This window comes from Cynocephalus volans, chromosome 10 (assembly GCF_027409185.1).
Source record: "Cynocephalus volans isolate mCynVol1 chromosome 10, mCynVol1.pri, whole genome shotgun sequence".
NCBI classification, from domain to species: domain Eukaryota; kingdom Metazoa; phylum Chordata; class Mammalia; order Dermoptera; family Cynocephalidae; genus Cynocephalus; species Cynocephalus volans.
The window spans coordinates 73,890,747-73,910,213 of NC_084469.1; the positions used below are offsets into that span (position 1 = coordinate 73,890,747).

A 19,467-nucleotide genomic window follows, 5' to 3' on the forward strand; every position below is an offset into this window, starting at 1 on the left:
CCTCTTACGGATGAACATTTAGGTAGTTTCCAGTAACCATTCTCCCCTTGATGGATATTTGGGTGTTTTTCTTCTTTTGCTGTAACACCGTTGCAACCAACCTCTTTATACACATATGTTTATGGCTTCAAGTAATTCTATAATGTAAATACCTGGAGATATAATTGCAGAAATATTTTTAAAGATGATGAGAGGAAAAGAGACTGTGCAACTCACAAAAACAGCTCATAAGAAGTGGGAGCAATTGTGTGCACTCTGGGGAAGTCAAAGGACTTTGTCCCTTACAGGTGTCAGGATGCTGAGCTGGGTCCAGAAGGTGCTGCCTCAGCCTCCGGGGACTCCTCAGAAGACCAAGATAGAGGAGGAGGAGGAGGCAGAACCAGAACCAGAGCTGGAGCTGGAGCCAAAGCCGGAGCCAGAGCCGGACCTGGAGCCGGAGCCAGAGCCAGAGCTTGAGACAGAGGCAGAACCAGAACTGGAGCCTGAAACAGCCCCCGAGGAGGCTGAGCTGGAGGACCAGCGTGAAACAGCCCCCGAGGAGGCTGAGCTGGAGGACCAGCGTGAAACAGCCCCCGAGGAGGCTGAGCTGGAGGACCAGCGTGAAACAGCCCCCGAGGAGGCTGAGCTGGAGGACCAGCCTGAAACAGTCCCCGAGGAGGCTGAGCTGGAGGACCAGCCTGAAACAGCCCCCGAGGAGGCTGAGCTGGAGGACCAGCCTGAAACAGCCCCCGAGGAGGCTGAGCTGGAAGACCAGCCTGAAACAGCCCCCAAGGAGGCTGAGCTGGAGGACCAGCCTGAAACAGCCCCCGAGGAGGCTGACCTAGAGGACCAGCCTGAAACAGCCCCCAAGGAGGCCGAGCTGCAGGACGAGCCTGAAACAGCACCTGAGGAGGCTAAACTACAGGCCATGGTGAGAAGCGGGAGGGTGAGAGGGGCGGGCTGGCCTTGCTGCTTGAGGACTTGCCAGCTTGGGCCAGCTGCTCCCCATGGGCCTTTTGCAACAGAGAAATTTGGAGCCAGAAGGAAAGGAGGTGGTCACCTGGTCTGCCACATGTACAAATGAGGAAACTCAGGCTCAGAGCATGGATAGGGCTTTCCTGAGGCAAATTTTTCTGTAAAAGACTAGATAGTAAATAGTTTAGGTTTTGTGGGTCATGCCATCTGTGTTAATTACTCAACTCTGCCATTATAGTGTGAAAATAGCTATACATAATGCATAAACAAATGAGTATGGCTGTGTTCCAACAAAATTTAATTTATAAAAATAAGCAACAGGTTGGATTTGGCTCCCAGGCCATATTTTGCCAACCACGGGAGTCTAGAACAGAATTACTTAAAGTAGCCAGTTAATGAACTGTTATCAGTCCATGATGAGATTAGGAGCTTGGACCCGAAGGTAAATCTACCATGTAACTAAGAACACTGCTTAATTTAGTCAGTATTTGTTTTGTAGTAAGACTTTCTTGATGAGGAAAGCAGTACGTTGATATACATTTTGGTGCAAACTGCTTAATCATCACAGACCAGTAGTGGTTTGCAGACTGGCACTAGTCCATAGACCATACTCTGTTTATGTGACTGAGCATATATGTGTGCATGTATGTATGCACATATTTCTGTGTCTGTACATATATGCAAATATGTCTTTGTACCTATGCGCATGTTTGTGTGTTGGTACACTGACACGTACATGCATATGTATGTCTGCATGCATGCATGATGTATATGTGAGTGTGTATGTGTGTTGGAGCATGTCTACATATGTATGTGCAAATGTATATGAATATCCATTTGTGTCTATACATGTGTGCATATGTATGTGTTCACCTGCAGTTATTTTTGTGTCTTTGCATGTTTGTGCACACTCTTGTTTGTGTGCGCCACTATAAGTACGCATATGTATATGTGTATATGCTCATATTTGTGTCTACGCATGTATGTAAATGTATGTGAGAGTGAGTGAGCACATGTTTGTGTGTCTGAGCATATATGCCTGTGCATGTTTGTCTGTAAATGCACATATGTATGTGCAGTAGCAGTAGGTGTGGCTGCAGAGGCAGGTGAGAGGCAGATGTCAGAGGCTGAATTCCACTGGCTGTTAGAGAGGAGCGGAAAGTTTGGGCCAGAAGGAGAGGAAGAGCCCTGGTGGGGGTTGTGGGGATGGGCTCCTCTTGCCTCCCTCTTCCCTTCAGCTTGCCACGAGTCTTCATAACCGTCTCTAACTGTTCCTCCCTCTTCTCAGGCCACTGAAGTGGGGCGGCTTCCTGGGGGGTGTGATAGACCTGGGGGACTGGAAGGCCACCTTGGGAGGCATATAGGCCCCAGCCCTGGAAGAAGGGCCCCCAGGGCTGGGAGGAAGGGAATATCCCAGGTGGAAGGTAAGGCCACCAGGATTTACAGAGACTACAGTGATAATAGAGTTGTTCAGTCCTTTGGGGGATAGAGGTCCCTTGTGGGTGAATCAGGGGCTGCCCCTGTCCAAACAAGGTTGGTCTCACGTAGGGCTTACATGGTCCTGTTTGAACTCTCCAGCCACCTGAAGAGCCATTGGAGGAGGAGGAAATGGCTGCGGCTGCCCTGAGCCCTCAGGGTGAGTGCTGGAACCTAGGCTGGCAGGGCAAGGGGGCTGCAGGCTCCCCTCAGAGCCTTGCAGCAGAGCAAGAGGCTGGCAGACCCATTTCACAGATGAGAAAACTGAGGTTTGAAGAAGCTGAGTGTGAGCTCTTGGAGACTTTTCAGCTGAGCTGAGCTGGAACCCCGGCCTTCTGACCCCTTGGGGTTCTCCCCTCTCCCCTGCTTCTGATTTGACCTCCCCAGCATGGACCTCTCTGAAGACTCAGATCTAAAGTATAAGGGACTCTTTTCCAGAGACCCAGGAGGCTGCCTCTACTCTGCCCACATCCCTCCAGGCTCAGGTCACTGTGGCTCCTGAAGTGAACAGGTACCACGCCACCCGTCCCTCCCCTCAGGGGAGCTCCCCTCTCTGCCTGCTAGGGAGCCCCTGCGGGTGTGGGAAGGGAGCAGGTGCTGTCTTTCTGGCCCTGGGAACATCCTGGTAATTGTCTGAAAGGAGCTTCAGGCAGAGGGTGGGGGGTGTCCTGGCCAGATGGGAATTGGGACCAAGGAAAGGAAGGGTGGGAGTGCAGTAGTGAGTGGCCCCTCTGTGGGGCCAGAAGTTTCTCAGTCCTTGGGTGAATGCGGGTCCGATGTGACCAGTGCTTCTGGTTTTCCCAGCAAAGCCAGAAATCCAGACTTTTGCATGGAATCTCCCAGTTGATTCAGACATTTCAGACCATGGTGCTTGTCCAGCTGGGCATGTCTGGGGCTGGGGCTGGCCTCAGGCAGTGAGCCTGTGACCCTCTCACTTAGGCTGATCAGCCTCAGCCACAAGGGATATACCTCACAGGGAACCTTGGCCCAGCTGGCGTGTGAAGTGTGCCAGTTGCAGGGCTGGGGGGCTTGGAGCCAGGCTGATGGGGGGCAGGATGAGAGAGACTCAGCTGCTCAGTACCAGGCATCCGATGGGGTGGGTTCCAAATGGCAGTGGGCATGCCTGACCTCATGAAGGATCAGTGTCTCCCATTTCCAGAGAGACACGAAACTCAGGGGTGTCTGAAGTCTCATGATGGGGAGACAGTGGTTTGGGATTCAAACCAAGTTCTTTAGGATGCTGTGGACCATCACTTGGACCAGGGAGGATCTAGGGGAAGGGAAGGGCAGGCTGGTATCTCTGTCCATCAGCAGTCCCAGCAGCTGGGCACTGACCTGGCTCATGAAGGGTGTGGAGAAGGTCGTCCCACAGCCCGTCCACAGCGGCAGGGCAGCCCAGAACACCACTGCTGGCATGGAGGACCCAGATCAGGTACTGCTGGGGCTGGGGGCTGAGGAGGGGCCAGGGGCTGGAGATGGGGAGGAGCTGGTGGGAAGCTGGCCTGGGTTCCCCGCCAATGTCTGTCTGTCTGTACCCGGCAGGCTGGAGCACAGGTCCTTGGGCACTGCAGCACTGGAGGTGCAGGTAAGACCAAGAAGCAGGATGACTTTCCAGAGGCAGTAGCTAAGGGGCTGCTGGGATGAGCCTTGCCCCTGGGGAGAGTCCCCATGGGTTGGAGCTTCTTATCTGCCTGGACCTGGATTTGAGTTGGGCTCTCGGTGCCTGCTCCAGGCTGACCAGGGATTCTGGGCAGGTCTGTTGCTTCTGACTGCCCTTCTTTATCTTCTCACCCAGCAGCATCTGCAGATGGACCCAGTGAGGGCCCCAGGGCCCAGGACACCAGGTGAGTCCCTGTTATTGAGTGTCACTGTTGTCTATAGTGTGTGTGGTAGGGGGAGCGGTGTGCTCAGAGCCGAGGGTATTGGGTTCAGGAGCAGGGTCTATTATCACCTCAGTGTGGGACCTAGAACGTGACTCTCATCTCTTCTGGACCTCATTTTGCTCATCCATAGAATAGGGACAATGTACCATGTGCTGCCCATGGTTTGTTGTGCTGATTATGGGGAAGTCCCTGGGTGCGGCCACTTTCTGAGAATGGAGAGCTCCTCACAGAGGGGTTTCATGTAGGTGGGCTCTGCATGGAGCCTGGAAGCAGGGTGTAGACCACCATGGGGGACATAGGGGTGCCCAGGTTGGCCTCATAGTTGGCAACAGTGTCTGACTTCTCAGAGCTGACTGATGAGGGTGGCTGCCACACCAACGAGAATGGCAGCCTTGGTGTGGCAAATGGGAGCTCATATCCTGCTCCAGGGAGGGACCCTGCTCAGTTCTAATGGCCTCCGCCTTGCAGGAGTGCAGGCCCTGTGTGGCCAGGTCCTCTGGTTTTTTAAGAGAAGCTAGAAATCAAGGTTTTAATGTAAACGCCTTAATTTTTAAATGTTGCCAGCTAAATCAAGTTTTCACGACACAGTGGGCTCCCAAAGTCAGCCTGAAGCTTCCAGTTTGCAATTTCTGCAGAAATCCAGTCATGCGTTTATCTCCATTCACCACATCCCTTCCTTCCTTCCTTCACTCACTCATTCACTAGGCTGTTGGATCCAGGGGCAGGGGCTTTTGTCCTGGTCACTGTTGAACTCCTGGTGTCCAGCACAGGGCCTGCTGTAGAGTGGGACTCAGCACACATTGGACAAATGAGTAGATGAATGAATGGATATATACATTTACACACTCCATTCATTCATTCATGGGTCCAGCTTTCTCTGTTTCTTTTGGCCCTTCCTTTCTGAGGGCTGCCCAGCTGACCCCTGCTCAGCTGACTATTAAAGTGATTTAGGATGAGGGCACCCAGAGGACTTGCCAGCTTTCTTTTGGGCATATCTGGGAAATGGGTTGCCTTGGTAACATGGAGCTTTCCTGAAGAAGATGAGACTTTCTGGAGGCCAGATAGATGTGGGACTTACCGGTTACCCCTAGCACCAGCTATGTGATTTGTGGGGCTCAGGCAAATGAAAATGCAGGGACCCCTAAAAATGTTTTAAAGAATTTTCAGTCTGTGACAGCAGCATTAAACCAAAAACAGGTCCCTCTAAGTATGGGGTCTGTGTTATTGAGCAGGTCACACATCCAGAAAGCCCGCCCTATCTGTCCCAGTTATAGGGAGACCCCTGCTGCATTCAGGTCCCCAAGAAGCTCCCACCCCTCACCCGCTGCCCCAGGAGGCCAAGGTTAAGTCTGTTGTTCCAGAGGGCAGTCCAGCCCTGTGTCAGAATTTGAGGCTGGCAGAAGTTTGCCCACCACCCTGGGGCCCTTTAAGAGTATACAGAACAAGACCCCCACTTACAGGAGGTAAGGGCATGGAAGGGCTGGTTGAGGCCTGGATGCCCAGTAGGAAGTCAGGACAGTGTGGCTAGCTCATTCCTTCCGGCCGCTCAGCTGACCACTGGCTCCTCCACAGGCCATGGCTGCTCAGATGGTTCGAAAAGAATCTGGAGAAAGCGCTGCCTCAGCCCCCCAAATACTCTAAGGTGAGTTGAGGAGAAGAAGGGCAGGCAGCTGACCCAGGCGATCCCTTCCTTGGAGAGTCCTCAATGGGGAGGGGTGACCACAGCGGGGGTGGGGGGATTCAGAGGAAGACTAGAGTCCCCCTGCCACCAGACTAGGGCCAGGACATAGCTGTCTGGGGGAGTTCATGGGCTTGCTTTGATCCCTGAGCTCTCTCCTGTTTGTTGGCCAGGGCTGGAGAGATGAGCCTGCAGCTGCTGCCTCGAGCCCAGGTACAGGGAAGGGCTCTGGGTGGGGGCTGCCTGGGATGGTTACAGGCTGGGCTGGGGGAAAACTGGGCTTGGGGGATCCCAGGTGAGGCTCTTAGCCCTCACCCAGGCTGGGGAGGGGTAAAGAACTTGCCAGGAGCAGGCTGTTGTTGGGGGCACAGGAACCCCCTCCCAAGTCCAGAGGCCTGGGACAGACTTGTGAGGTCTTGGACAGTCGCTTCACCTCCCTGGGTCTCAGTTTCCACATCTGTCTGTTCCATTTGATGATAGGGTTGGTTGGAGTGGTCCCAAGGGGCTCCCTGCTCAGTCATGTTAAAGCCTGGAATTTGGCCCTCTGTGACCTTGAAGGGTTGCATGAAGTCCTGCCACGGCATCTTTAGCTCCTGTTCTCCCTTTTGCTTAGAGCCTGCAGCCCCGCCCCTGGAGACAGAGCCCGAGCCTGAGCCACCACAGGTCCCGGAGAGCCTCTCCCTCCCCACGGCCGTTCCCCTGGAGCCTGAGGAGGAGCTGGCTGCAGAGCCCCTGCCTGGCTTCCAGGCCTCCTCCCTGCTGCCACCCAAGGACCCTGCCAGGTGAGCCTCCCTAGGTACCACGCCCTAGCCCAGCACCCATCCTTCTCAAAACTGGTTTTTTAAATTATAAAAGTAACACATGCACCCAGAAGCAAATTCTACTAGATTCCAGACCCCTTCCCAGGGCACTCACATCAGCAGCTTCTTGTCCCTGCCCACATTTTCTATGCACGTGCAGGTGTGTGAGTACATTTGTCCTTTAAACACACACCCCATAAGAGCCAACTGTACACACTCTTCTGAACTTTGCTTTTTTTTAACTTACAAATGTATCTTAGAGGTGGTTTGATACAAACAGGTCTAGTTCATTCAGCAGCTGCGTAGTACCCCATTAAGTGGATGCACCAGCTTTTATTTAACCACTCAGTGACCATTTAGGTTTGTTTCCACTCTTGCTGCAATCAGTAGCCTTGGACATGCATTTGGCTTATGCACAAGTAAATCTGTAGTATAAATCAGCGGAAATGGAGTTGCTGGGCCAAATGATATATGCCTTTTTTTTTTTTTTTTTTTTGGTGGCTGGCTGGTACGGGGATCCAAACCCTTGATCTTAGTGTTATAACACTGAGCTCTAATCAACTGAGCAACCAGTCAGCCCTTTGCATTTAAAATCCGGATAGATGCTGCCAAATGCCCCCACCCTGGCAGTATGTGTGAGGCCCAAAATGCACTTCTGGGGTTAGGGGGTGGGTGAGCCTGAGCTACCTGCTGGGGCTAGAGCAGCAGCTGGGGGCTGGCCTAGGGAAGATGGGAGGGGAGAAAATGGTCTTCAGGGCTGGAGACTGGGGTTCTGGCTTCTAGCAGTCTTGTTATCTGCCTTGGGAGGGAGCTGGCTCTGGCCTCAGTTTCCTCACCTGGACACAGCCCACTCTTTCCAACCCATAGGTTGGTAGCATGGCTTCTGCACAGACTGGAGATGGCCCTGCCACAGCCAGTGCTCCATGGGAAAGCTGGGGAGCAGGTCAGTGCTGGGCTTGGGGAGTGGAGGCCCTGGGTGGTGGTGGGAGGGGTCTTGGAATTTAGGTAAGTGTGGGATGTTTGGCCTGTGTCCCTGCGGGGTGGGGCACCACAGGAAGAAGGGACCCTGCAGCAGAGCCCAGCTACCCAGGTTGCCTGTCTGTATGGCACACGTTCATTCCACACTCTCTCTGAGGCTCATGGCCACAGGGCTGAGAAGTGCTGGCCTGGTCCCATCTTCCAGGAGCTCACGGTCAGCGGGGAAGGTGCTCCCATGGGGGGCATAAAAAGGATATGGGGTGCAGAGGTGGAGCCTCCCAGGAGCATTAAAGAAAGGCTTCTCAATGGAGGTGGCTTCCACGCATGTGCAAAGGCCCAGAGACAAGGGAGACCTGGGATGTTCTGGGAAGAAGTAAGGCTCACTGGGAGTCAGTGGGCCCTATGTGCATTCCTGACAACTTAGGGCTCTAACATGGGTGAGTTGGGGGGAGCAGGGCCTCTGTCACCCCTTCCCCTTCTCCCCAAGAACCTGGGACCTGGCCCTTCTTTTTGTGGACAAGTGAATATCTTCACAGAAGCACCTGGAACTGGGAGACGGGAAGCCTAATCTCAGTCCTGACTGCGTGACCTAAGCTCTGGCCCCGGCCCTCTAAGAACCTCAGTTATCCCACCTGAATAATGGGCTAACAATCCCCTGTCACCACCTGAGGCTGTGAGAATGCAGGAAAAGAGTACTGTAAATGAAGATCTCCAGTCCCAGGAGGGAGGAAGGCCTGGCCAGGTCCTGGGCCTCTGGGCCACTCCAGGACCCAGACTGGCTCCTCTGAAGAGGTGGCCCTGCTCTGCTGTCTGGGGGCACTCCCACCTTGCCTCACTTGAGCCAAGACTTGGGCTCTCAAAGACCCCTCCCCCCAATTCCCTCATTGGCTCTGGGCACACCCTCTTCTCCATTTACAGGACAACTGAGGCCCAGAGAGGTGGGTCAAGGGATCACTGCTGGAGTCAGAACCCAGGTGTCTGGGCTCTCCCAGGGTCACCCATCTGTCCCTCCTCCAGGGCCGGCTCCTGTGCTAAGGGAGCTGGTAGTGGGGAGTGGGCAGGAAGACTCAGGACCCCCTCCTTGTAGGCTGAACCCTCAGGCTCCATGTTTGTGTGGCCCTGCGGGTGGCTGAGGAAGCACAGCTTCAGTTTTCTGAGAGGAGGAAGGGAGGGACCAATCAGTTGATGAGGACAACCTCACTGAGAAGGGGGCCCTGAGGATGGGGTGGAGGTGGGGGGTAGTGTCTTGCCAGTGGGGAAAGGCCTTCGTGGAGCTGGGAGCTTTGAGACAACCCTCCGAGGAAGGATGGGAGGAGGTTTTCCACACAGAGAGAGCAGGAGAGAGGGCATTCCAGGCAGGGGGCCCCTCCTGAGCCAAGGCGCTGAGGTGGGATGGAACAGTGATCCTGGTGGGAGAGGGGCTGGAGCAGAGAGGCGGCGCAGGGAAGAGTCGAGCCTGAGGCACCGGGGTCTTTTGCAGGTGTCCTAGTAGGGGATGAGGAAAGGCACTCTTGCCCCTGGTGTGCTAGGAGTAGAAGCAGGGAGGCCAGTGAGGAGGCCACAGCAGTTTTTTTCCCTTTTCTCTCCATACAGGAGGCTGACTCCCCTGAGACAAGTGACGTGCAGACCAGTAAGTGACACATTAGTGGGTCCTTATGTGCGTCTCTGGGAGGGTTGCTTGGTGTTCTTGGGTCTGAGGACACATGGGCAGTGGGGCTGTCCCTGGCCAGGACTGGACTCACATGGTGGGGCACAATTGGGTCCCCAACCTGGAGCGGAGATAGCCTCATGCTCTGCAGGCCCCACCTCTGCTCAGCCTGTCCAGGTAGCCAGAGCCTGGCCCAAAGCCAGGCAGTGGCCGGAGGCTCCTCCAGCCCTGGCTTCTGACTTCTATCTGGAGAAAGCAGTTCCAAGGCCAAGGTGGATGGGCCACCCTTCCTTCTGGCAACACCCAGAGAGAGCTCCTCCCTGCCCCTGGCAGCTGGGCAAGTGGATTTGCTTTAGCAGAGTCCTAGTGGTGGGGAGAGGGTTGAGGCAGGGTCTCCCCAGGGGAACCAGACCCCATAGACTCCAGCTCCCTTGAGCTGGGAGAGTGTTCCCCCCACTTGCTGAGGAGAGCCTGCCAGCCTCAGAGCAGGGCACACTTAATCTCATGGAGCTCCTGGTCTTCGTGGAGTGTGCAGAGCAGGGACCCCTATGGCTGTTGTGGCAGGCAGGAGAGCAGAGCTCAGAAAACTGAAGGCACCTGCCGAAGGTCACAGGGCAAATCTTGTGGAGCAGCGACTAGTGTCTACCTGGCCTGGCAGCTGTTGCTCAGGCAGGCAAAGGTTAAAGGAACCAAAAATATTTCCTGGAGCAGAGACCCTCCAGAGGCTGCTGATTGCTCTGAAGATGGAGGGCACAAGGCCCTTCTAATCTTCCTCTGTGCTCCTCTGGTAGGAGGTGGGATTCTCAGCTAGCTGAAGTCAGGGCTCCTGGAGCGTGGGGTCACCGGTAGGCACGTGTAGGTCACCTGTCCTCCCTGAGCCAGGAGCAGACTCAGAACAGGGGCCAGGAGCCTGGGTGGATTTGTCTCCTAGGGCTGCCATTAACAAATGACCACAAACTGATGGCTTAAAACAGCAGAAATTTATTCCCTCACAATTTAGGAGCCAGATGTCCAGAGTCAAAGCATTGGCAGGGTTAGTTCCTTCTGAGGCTCTGAGGGAGAAGCTGCCCAGTGCCTCTCTCTGGCTTCTGGTGACTGCTGGCAGTCCCTGGTGCTCCTTCATTTCTAGCTGCTCTGCAATCTCTGCTTCTCTTCACACAGCCTCTCCTCTGTGTGTCAAATCTCCCTCTCCTTCCTCAGTAAGGACGCCAGTCATTGGATTTGGGCCCACCCTAAATCCAGGATGATCTCAACTTGAGATCCTTAACTTAATCACATCTGCAAAGACCCTATTTCCATATAAGGTCACATTCACAGTTAATGGGGTTAGGACTTGGACACATCTTTCTGGGGGACACTATTCAACCAATTACATGGGGTGATGCTGAAGGCTGGGGTGGAGTGTCTGTCCCTCCCTTCTCCCTGCTCCATCCCCTGGCCTCCCCATCATTTCATCTATCCATTCCCTCCGCCTGTCCACACAGCCGCCCACCCTCTGCCCTCTCCTTTGTTTCAGGGGTGGTGGCAGCTGGAGGCCTCTGAAACAAGGGAGAAGGGAACCTGGGAGAGCACAGATGGACAAACGGATGGATGGATGGAAGGAAGGAAAGAAGGATGCCCTGAACAGAAGACCTTCGGGGTGTGGGAGGGAAGGAGGTGGCCGTCGACCCCCCAGCCTACTGGAACAATGAACCCCTGCCCCTCCCACACTCCCAGGGGAGCCACAGTCACCAGCACCAGTCCCAGAGCCTCCTCTCAGGGCTCCTGGCAAGGGGCAGGACTCAGACCAAAACATGGGGAAAGCCCACCTGTGAGATTTAGGCTAGACAGCAGGGGGACTTCCCACCGGAGGCTGTGGTAAAGCCCTGTGGAGGACTCGGTATTGAGCGTCTCTTTGAGAGGACACCTGCACAGCCCTCAGCATGGCGCCCGGCACAGTCAGCGCCCTATGGGATGTAACGTTTCCAGAGGAGGTTCTCCTTAGGCCTGGCCACATTCTCTCCTTCAAAAGGTCCAGGGACCACCAGTGGACAGCAACAGACATTTTGATTGACATTAAAAAAGCACAAATTAACACATCAAACCTGTGATTGCATGATATTATTGCTTAGCATAAGACTAAAATAAATGTCCAGGTTTTAAAAGTGGTAGACTACCTAGGCAATACCTGTGGTTCTGGGATTACAGGAAGGGTGGAACTAGCCTGCGGTCCTGAGCTGTGCCCTGGGTCCCAGCTGGCCCACAGATGTCTTTCTTTGGGCCAAGGAGTGATTTTAAAAATTTGAGTTAGTTGTCAACATTTTAAAATCAGGTAACTTTACATATAAAAAGTCTGGCTTCTCTTGAAAACCGGGAAGATCTGGCTGTAATTGGACCACACTGTGCTTGTGAGGACAGTCTCAGCAGCAGCTGCCATCTGAGGGCAAGTGGCACCTGCCCCTTCACTCATATATGCCATCTGCCTGGCTGGGTAGGCCTTTGAGTTTGAGACCCCTGAGGTCTCAAACGGGGAGCAAGGGGAGCACAGTCCTGGTAGAGGGAATAGACTGAGCAAACGCCTAGAGTAAGAGAGGGAGGGGCACGTGGGAGAGGGTGGGTACGTCAGCTAATCTGGAGCCCCAAGTCTGATGCAGAAGATAAAACTAGAAAAGTTGGGGCCTGCCTTTAGGGGACTAGGCTGTGGGCAATGGGGAGTCATTGAAGGTGGTTGAGCAGGGGAGTGACTCCATAAAGCTTACTCTGGGGCTGAGCAAGCATTGGAAGCAATCAAAGCAGGGCCACCTCTGAAGCACCTGGGGGTAACTATGAAGGTTGTCCCACCCCAGACCTTCTGATTAAAGAGTTTGGGGAGCCTAAGAATCTGCCTTCATGAGACAGGCTGGGATCATACTTTGAGAAATGCCAGTGTTTGGAGTTAGATGGGAGGAGATGTGGGCCTGGCCCAGGGCCAGGCAGAGAGAGGGGGTATCATGACCCAGGCCTGCCAGAGAGGACAGAGGGTTGGATTCAGGGCTCTAGCTTTGCCAGTGACCTGGGATCTGGTTTGTGTTGGGAGGGGGCCTGGCCTAGCATGCATGTACCCGGGCTCCCTGTCCACTTATCCTGGAATCAGGGGCTCCTTCTCCAGCTGAGGCTGCTGACCTTCCCTGACTGGGGTCCAGGCTCTTCAATAGCCCTGAGGACAGAGAGATCACTTACTCGGAGGTGGAGCCCGATGATGGATTCCAGGGGTGAAGTTTAAGTTCAAGGTGGAGCACCCATAGCACTTGGAACCCTGGGTGGTGCCCTAGAAAGGCCAGGAGAGCTAGGAATCAGACACCTGCAGAGAGGGGCGTGGAGCTCCTGGAGCAGGACAGAGGCTCCTCCTCCAGGCCCTGCTGTGGGGGCTGTGAGGCAGAGTACCCCACCCCCACCCGTCCTGGCTGGCGAAACCATCCTCTTCTTAGAGCTGTAGAATGTGGCCATAAAATAGGGACAGTATAGGGCATGCCTCCCAGGCCTGCTGCAGAGATGAGAAGACTATACAGAGAGGTAAAATGCTTGCTCAGTACACAGTACCTAAAAAGAAAAAGTTAATGAAAAGGAAAGCAAGCATGTAAGCAAGGTCAGAACCAACGCTTAAGGACAGCCAGCACCCACTATGAAGTGGCCACCAGTGCCAGTGAACACTCATGGGGCATGTTTATCTCACAAGATAGTGAGTCAGGGTCATTCTGCCTCCACCTTCCTGTGTGGTCTTGGACAGGTCATGCAGCCTCTCTGAGCCAGCTCTTTGACCTATAAAATGGGGAGACTACTGTTCTCACTCTTTGGGGTTGCTGTGAAAGCTAATGAGCTCTCAGACAAGGGGATGTTCTGTCCCTTGAATGTCTCCTGCTATGTCCAGGCAGGAACTTGCACCCCAAAGGGCTGCTCAGAGTGAAGATGCTTCACCATTGCTGGATGGTAACGTAAAACTACACATACAACATGTCCTGCTTCTGGGTTTGGGGCTGCACTTGTAGGATCCTCCCTGGTCAAGTCCCAGGGATATTCATAGGTCCAGAGGAGCAGGACTAACCATGCAAAAGGCTAGTTCAGGATGCATGTGGGGGCCTTCCCTGGAGGGCAGGCAGGCACCTCCTCTGTGAGACAGGTATAGTATCTGTACCTAATTGCTGGGAGCCCTGTGCCTGGCATATGGGAAGCATCCCATAAAAGGATGTGTTAATCTGTGTCTGTTTGGTCATCTGTAAAATGGGGAATAAAATATAAAAGAGGGGAAATAAAATGAGGATATCAATATTAATTACTCCTACCTCAAAATGTTGAAGTGTAAATCATTTAGCACAGGGCTTGGCACGTAGTAAGTGCTCAGCAAATAGTGTTACTATTATTATTAGGCTACACCATGAACAATAACTTCCAAAGTCACAGGATAAGTCTTGAGGCCAGCTTTCATTTAAAGTCACTGTTACTAATTTATGCTTGGCTCGAGGACCACCAAGATTCCTGGTGCTTTTAGGGAACACCTGGGATCCATGCAATCTCTCCCTTCCTCCCTGACACCTGCCTGGGGATAGGCTTAGGTTCCTGAAGAGACTCCTCTGCACCCATTTCTCCCAAGCTCACAGCCCTGCAGTGTTTTCATTGTCAGGGATGAGGGTATATGGCAAAATGTTGAAAATTACACACTCCTATCTGAAGGTAGGACCACTGCCATGAGAAAGTCGAATTCTCTTAGAGGGTGGAGACTTTAGGCCCACGAGGGAGGGAAGGACTCCCAGAAGCAAGTGCTGAGCCATGGGCATGCTGTCACCAGGGGGTGGCATCTTGAGAACAGTCAGTGGGCAGGCTCTCTCGACATCACTCAGAATAATCCAAGCCACCCTGCTCCTGAATGTGGCAAGGCAGACCCCAAGCCTTCATTTTTGGCCATACCTGCAATGCTATGATTAGAACATTGTTTCTGCTTCTGCACAAACCTCTAAGGAGGCCCCAGTGAGAAGCAATCTTGATCAACTGTAATCAAAGCTCTGTCTCGAGAGGAACAAGGGGGGAAAGAAGGGAAGGAGATGGGGTGAATGATTGTGGGCTTCAACCCATCACTTGAGCACTGATCGGGCTGTTAATTTTCCTGCTGACAAGGTACTATTTCCTCACTGGTTGGCTGAGAGCCGACACACTGCTGCTAATGGCCAAGGCTCCCAGTGGGGTCTCTGGCACTGAGGAGCCTAAGCACATTCTCCCTCACATCCCACAAATGGCTCCTCCTGTGTCCCCTGCAGTCAGCATCCTCCCTGGAGGGCAAGTGGAGCCCGACCTCATCCTAGAGGAGGTTGACCCTGACTGGGAGGACGCCCACCAGGATGGCAGCACCAGCCCACAGGGTACAGAGGTGGCTCCAGCTTATGAAGAAGAGAACGAATCTGTGGAGGAGATACTCAGGTGGGGAGCCAGAGAAGGCCCTGAAAAAATTAGTTATTGTTTGAGAAGGTAACAGGCACATAGTACAGAATCCCAAACGTATTAAAGGGCCCAGAGTAGGGACCAAGCCAGGCCTCCCTTTCCTTCCCGATACCCATCCCTCTCCCGATGGATGCAATGGCTGTTAGGCTTTTATGTGCCATTACAGAAACAGTCTGGGCATATAAGAACATGCATCCTTTTCCCTTTTTTTTTGCACAGTAGATAGCACATCACATGTCCCTATTGAAACTTGCTGTATTTGTTCAGCAGTATACCCTGAGTCTTTCCACATTCAGTGCATAGAGACCGTCTTCTTTCCTTTTACAGCTGCATAGCATTCCATTATATGGATGTATCATGATTTATTTAACCTGTCTGTTACTGATGAACATTTAGGTTGATTCCAAAATCTTGTTATTATGAACAATTCTGCAGCAAACACTTGTGTGCATGTCTTTGCACACATGTGAATACATCTTCAGGATAGATTTCCAGAGGGGGGATTGCTGGGTCATCAGGCACGGGAATGTTGTTGTGATTGCCAAATTATCCTCCATAGGGATGTCACAATCTTTGTTCCCACTAGTGATGCTTGGTGATAGCCACTCAAGCTGGCTATCACCAAGCAGTTCCTCAAGCTCATAACCTACATTGATGAGATAGGAAAACTGAGGCCCAGAGAGGATCAGGGGCTGACCTAGGGTCACCACGAGGACAGTGGAGGCCGGGAGATGCCCCTTATGCAATGAAGAGGTCTTGTGGCTAGAGAGAGCCTGGAGTTGCTCAGGTGGGTCTCCACAGGTTGGGCCTTGGTTGGGAAGTCCAGGTCTAGTATCAGGAGTCATGGGACATCATGCAGAAAATGGGGGCAAGAGGTAGACTTGGGGGCAGCTGCAGGTGGGCTCACCTACTGCCTCTGACCCCAATTCAGGAAGCTGCCCCAGATTCAAGAGGAGAAAGAAGATGAGGAGGAGGATGGAGAGGAGGAGGAAGAGGAGGAGGAGGAACAGGAGGCTGAGTAAGTCACTTTTCTACCTGGCTAAGGGCTGTCCCAGGGAGGCGGGTTTACAGTGAGGGACTGCAAAGCTCCTGGGCTGGGTCACTCTCTGCTGCTCATGGCAGCTCCTTTCCTTTGTTCTGTGCTGTGTGTTGCTGGGCACTGGCCAGAGAGGCTGAGAGAAGGTGGGAATCCCCACTGTGCTCATAAAGACCAGGGAATCATATTACCCACCACTCAACACCCCTCTCCCCCTAGAATGCAACCTCCACGAGGGCTGGGACTTGGTTGTTTTCACTGCGATGTCCCCAGAGCCTAGAACAGTGCCAGGTATACAGAAGGCACCAGATAAATGTTGGTTGAATGCATGGATAAATGAATGAATGGACATATGCAGTGGGTTCACAGTTCTCCCCTGCTATTAACAAAGCCAGGGCTGTCTCCCCCTCCACTGCCACCCTGCCAATGATCCCATGGCTACCTTTGATGCCTTCTAAAGCTATCCTGGATTCTCCCCTATTGCCTACTAATGGTTGATTCTCCACCCACATCCATAGAGATTTCAACATTAAAACACACTGAAGAGTTCAGTTAAAATAAAGATTAAAAAGTGGAGATCAGAAACCACTAATAGGGAGAAGGCTTTTAGCAATGTGGGATGAATGGAAGGATAGATGGACAGGTGGATACAGTAGGGACGAAGAGCAGACAGTTGGCCTCCTGAGTCTGGAGTTAGGAGCAGGAGTTTGTACTGGAGACATGAAGTTGGGAGTCTGGTCACGAGGTAGCATTGAAAGCTGGGGGCAGGAGGAGAGGCCCAGTGTATTAGTCAGTTTCTTTTGCTTATAACAAAAATACCTAGAACTGGGTAATTTGCAAAGAAAATGAAATTTATTGCTTACACTTTTGGAGTCTGGGAAATCCACTGTCCAGGGAAGACATCTGTGAGGTGAATCTACAGCAATGTGGGGTGTCACATGGCAAGAATAGGGGAGCAGAGAAAGAGAGAGCTCCTCACGTGCTCTCCTTTCAAAGCCCTCAGAACCATGCCCACAACCACCACTAAATCACCAACTTATTAATCCATTTATGTGGGCATTGTCCTCACAATCTAATCACCTCTTCAAGGCCCCACCTTTCAATTACCGTAATAGGATTTCCCAACCTCTTAACACTGTTACAGTGAGGGCAAAGTTTCTAATACCTGGAAGTATGGGGGACACAATTTAAGCTTCAGTGAGTTTTGGGAGACATTCAGTCCACAGCACCCAGTGAGTGAGTGTAGATAGAGGAGAGGTCAGGGAGATGAGGGGGAACCAGAAGACTGAGGAGGAAGAGCCAGTGAGGGGGGAGGGAGATGAGAAAAGCCTGGGGCCCAGAGGCCAAGGCAGAAAGTGGTCCAAGGCGGAGGGGCTGCCTCAAAAGCAGGTTGTAAAGGCCTTGAACTTGATTCTCCAAGAGAAATAGGGAGACATTGAAGGTTTGTGAGCAGGAGAGTGACATAATCTGGCAGCTGTGTTGGGGGGGGATTGAGGCATGAAGAGCAGTGAGGAGGCTGTTATGATGGATCAAGTGAGGGTAAGTTCTAATTATGCCCTCTGGGCCTCCCTCCAACCGCAGCAAGGTGCAGATCTGATTTGCCTGGCTTCAGTGGTGCAGCTTTGTCTGCCCTCTGCTTTCTGCTCACCTCTTTGTGGAATACATCACTCTGAGTCACTCCTCCCGTACACCTGTGTACCTAACACATAGGAAAACCCTTTATTTGCCAATGCTCTTCAGGTGAAACAGCCCTCGAAGGCCAGTGCTCAACTGTGCTCACAAATAGCACATGCGATGACTGTATATATGTTCTCAGAACACAGCATGCACAGGTACACACACACATATCTGCACTATACATATATACACCAGCACACACATACACAGGGTTATGCAGACACTTAAACCCATACACATCCTGCATATATGCACAAGCACATGCAGCACACTCACGCACTTGTTCACACAAATGTGTTCACACAGGTCCGCTTATACACACTTGCACATATCCATACTATCCTTGCATAAATGCTCATGCACACAAGCAAATGTGTCCAGAGTTACCCACAGATGCTGCAGGCACACATTCACACAAATGTTCACCCAGAGTTTTAAACTCAGGGAACATTTGGGCCCCAGGCTCAAGGAGGGATGAGGACACTGTGGTTACAGAGTGAATGATCCTAGGGCCAGGGCCAGAGAGTATGAGGCCTGGGAGAAGTACAGCTGGGCTGTCACTGGCTGGGGAAGGATGCTCTTGGCCAGCTCTGCAGAGACACAGGTTATTGATGACGTGAGGGCCCTGGTAATGGGCAGATGGTTGCCTAGCAACCCTGTCTCTGCAGGCAACGCTCAGCTTTTCCTAGCAACTATGGCCTTTTGGTCCCCACAGTGGCCTCCCTGGAGGTGTTTCTGCAGACTTCCCTGCACATCCCCTTAATCTGATTAGAAACAGGACTGGTGGCTTCTCTGCTACCTGAGCCACACTGGCTTGGGAGCTGGTCTCACAGCTGAGCCAGGGCTCTCCAAATTCTCCACTTGAATGCATTGACCCCAGGCTTGGGAATGAGTGTCACAGCCTCCAGTTGAACTCCTGCACCATGGGTACCCTTGCCAGCAAAGACAGAGAGACCCAAGTAGGTGGCTGCTTCTCCCTAAGGCTCCCTTCTTCCTTCTTTCAGGGTTGGGATTTCAGGTGAAGAGTCTGCTGCAGGCAATAATGAGGACCTTAACTAGGAGGGGTACAGCCTGCTGGGTGGCTTGGGGGAGGAGGAGTGGACTGGTAACCCCTGCAAGCAGGCTGCCACTGCTACTCCCCTGGCCTTTAAGTTGGAAAGCTGCGGGGCCTCCAGGAAGCCCACCTCAGCTGGTTCCTATGTGTTTCTCTGCTCAGAAATCCCTGGGATTTGGGAACTTTCTAGAAGTTGATGGACTGCAGCTTCCGAGCTGGGCAAGGGGGTCCTTGGCAGGCACTGGGCACATTAGAGCAGGGGTGATATGACTTTGATACATGGGGCCCAAAACAGCCCCTGGTGATGTCAACAGGGCCACCAGTGGGCTCGTTAGCTGTCTTGATAGCTGGGGATGTTTGTGTAAAACTATCCCTAATCCATGTAGGTGATTTCATAACACTACAGATCACTGCCACCTCTGGGATTAATAATAATAATGACAAGAACAGTAATAAAACAGCTGCTGTGTGATTAGTACTTTTTTCCATGCCAGACACTGCTAAGGCAGCCTGAGTGGCAGATTCTATTGTTAAACCCATTTCATAGATGAGAGAACTGAGGTTCAGAGACGGTGCCCTGCTTGTCTGGGGGTGCCCTGCCAGGAAGGGCAGAACTGGGATTCCACCTCAAGTCAGGCTGGCTCCAAAGTCAACACTTGGTACCACAGGCGAGGAAAGCTGCTTACCAGTGTTTAGAGTTGAAGAACTGAGAGGAATCACTAGAACAGGACCTGACAGTGTTTTTTGACTTTTTCATGAGAGTCCACTGACCCTTCTCACCTCACTCACATCAGTCAGGCTGGATGCATTGGGCAAGTCTTACGCATTTGACAGA

At 52.7% G+C, this 19,467-nt stretch overlaps 1 protein-coding gene across 1 annotated transcript in view; it reads left to right on the forward strand.

Moving 5' to 3' along the window:
- Nucleotides 1–295: 295 nt before the first annotated feature.
- The window catches only part of CNGB1 (cyclic nucleotide gated channel subunit beta 1), a 64,438-nt gene continuing 45,266 nt past the window's right edge, over nt 296–19,467 (forward strand). Inside the window, exons 1-14 of the mRNA XM_063109911.1 lie at nt 296–910; nt 2,533–2,590; nt 2,869–2,941; nt 3,742–3,862; nt 3,973–4,015; nt 4,226–4,274; nt 5,675–5,776; nt 5,886–5,955; nt 6,165–6,204; nt 6,605–6,773; nt 7,659–7,734; nt 9,363–9,399; nt 14,685–14,844; nt 15,797–15,883. Coding sequence (XP_062965981.1) covers nt 296–910; nt 2,533–2,590; nt 2,869–2,941; nt 3,742–3,862; nt 3,973–4,015; nt 4,226–4,274; nt 5,675–5,776; nt 5,886–5,955; nt 6,165–6,204; nt 6,605–6,773; nt 7,659–7,734; nt 9,363–9,399; nt 14,685–14,844; nt 15,797–15,883 — 1,700 coding nt within the window. The remainder of the gene's footprint in view (nt 911–2,532; nt 2,591–2,868; nt 2,942–3,741; nt 3,863–3,972; nt 4,016–4,225; nt 4,275–5,674; nt 5,777–5,885; nt 5,956–6,164; nt 6,205–6,604; nt 6,774–7,658; nt 7,735–9,362; nt 9,400–14,684; nt 14,845–15,796; nt 15,884–19,467) is intronic.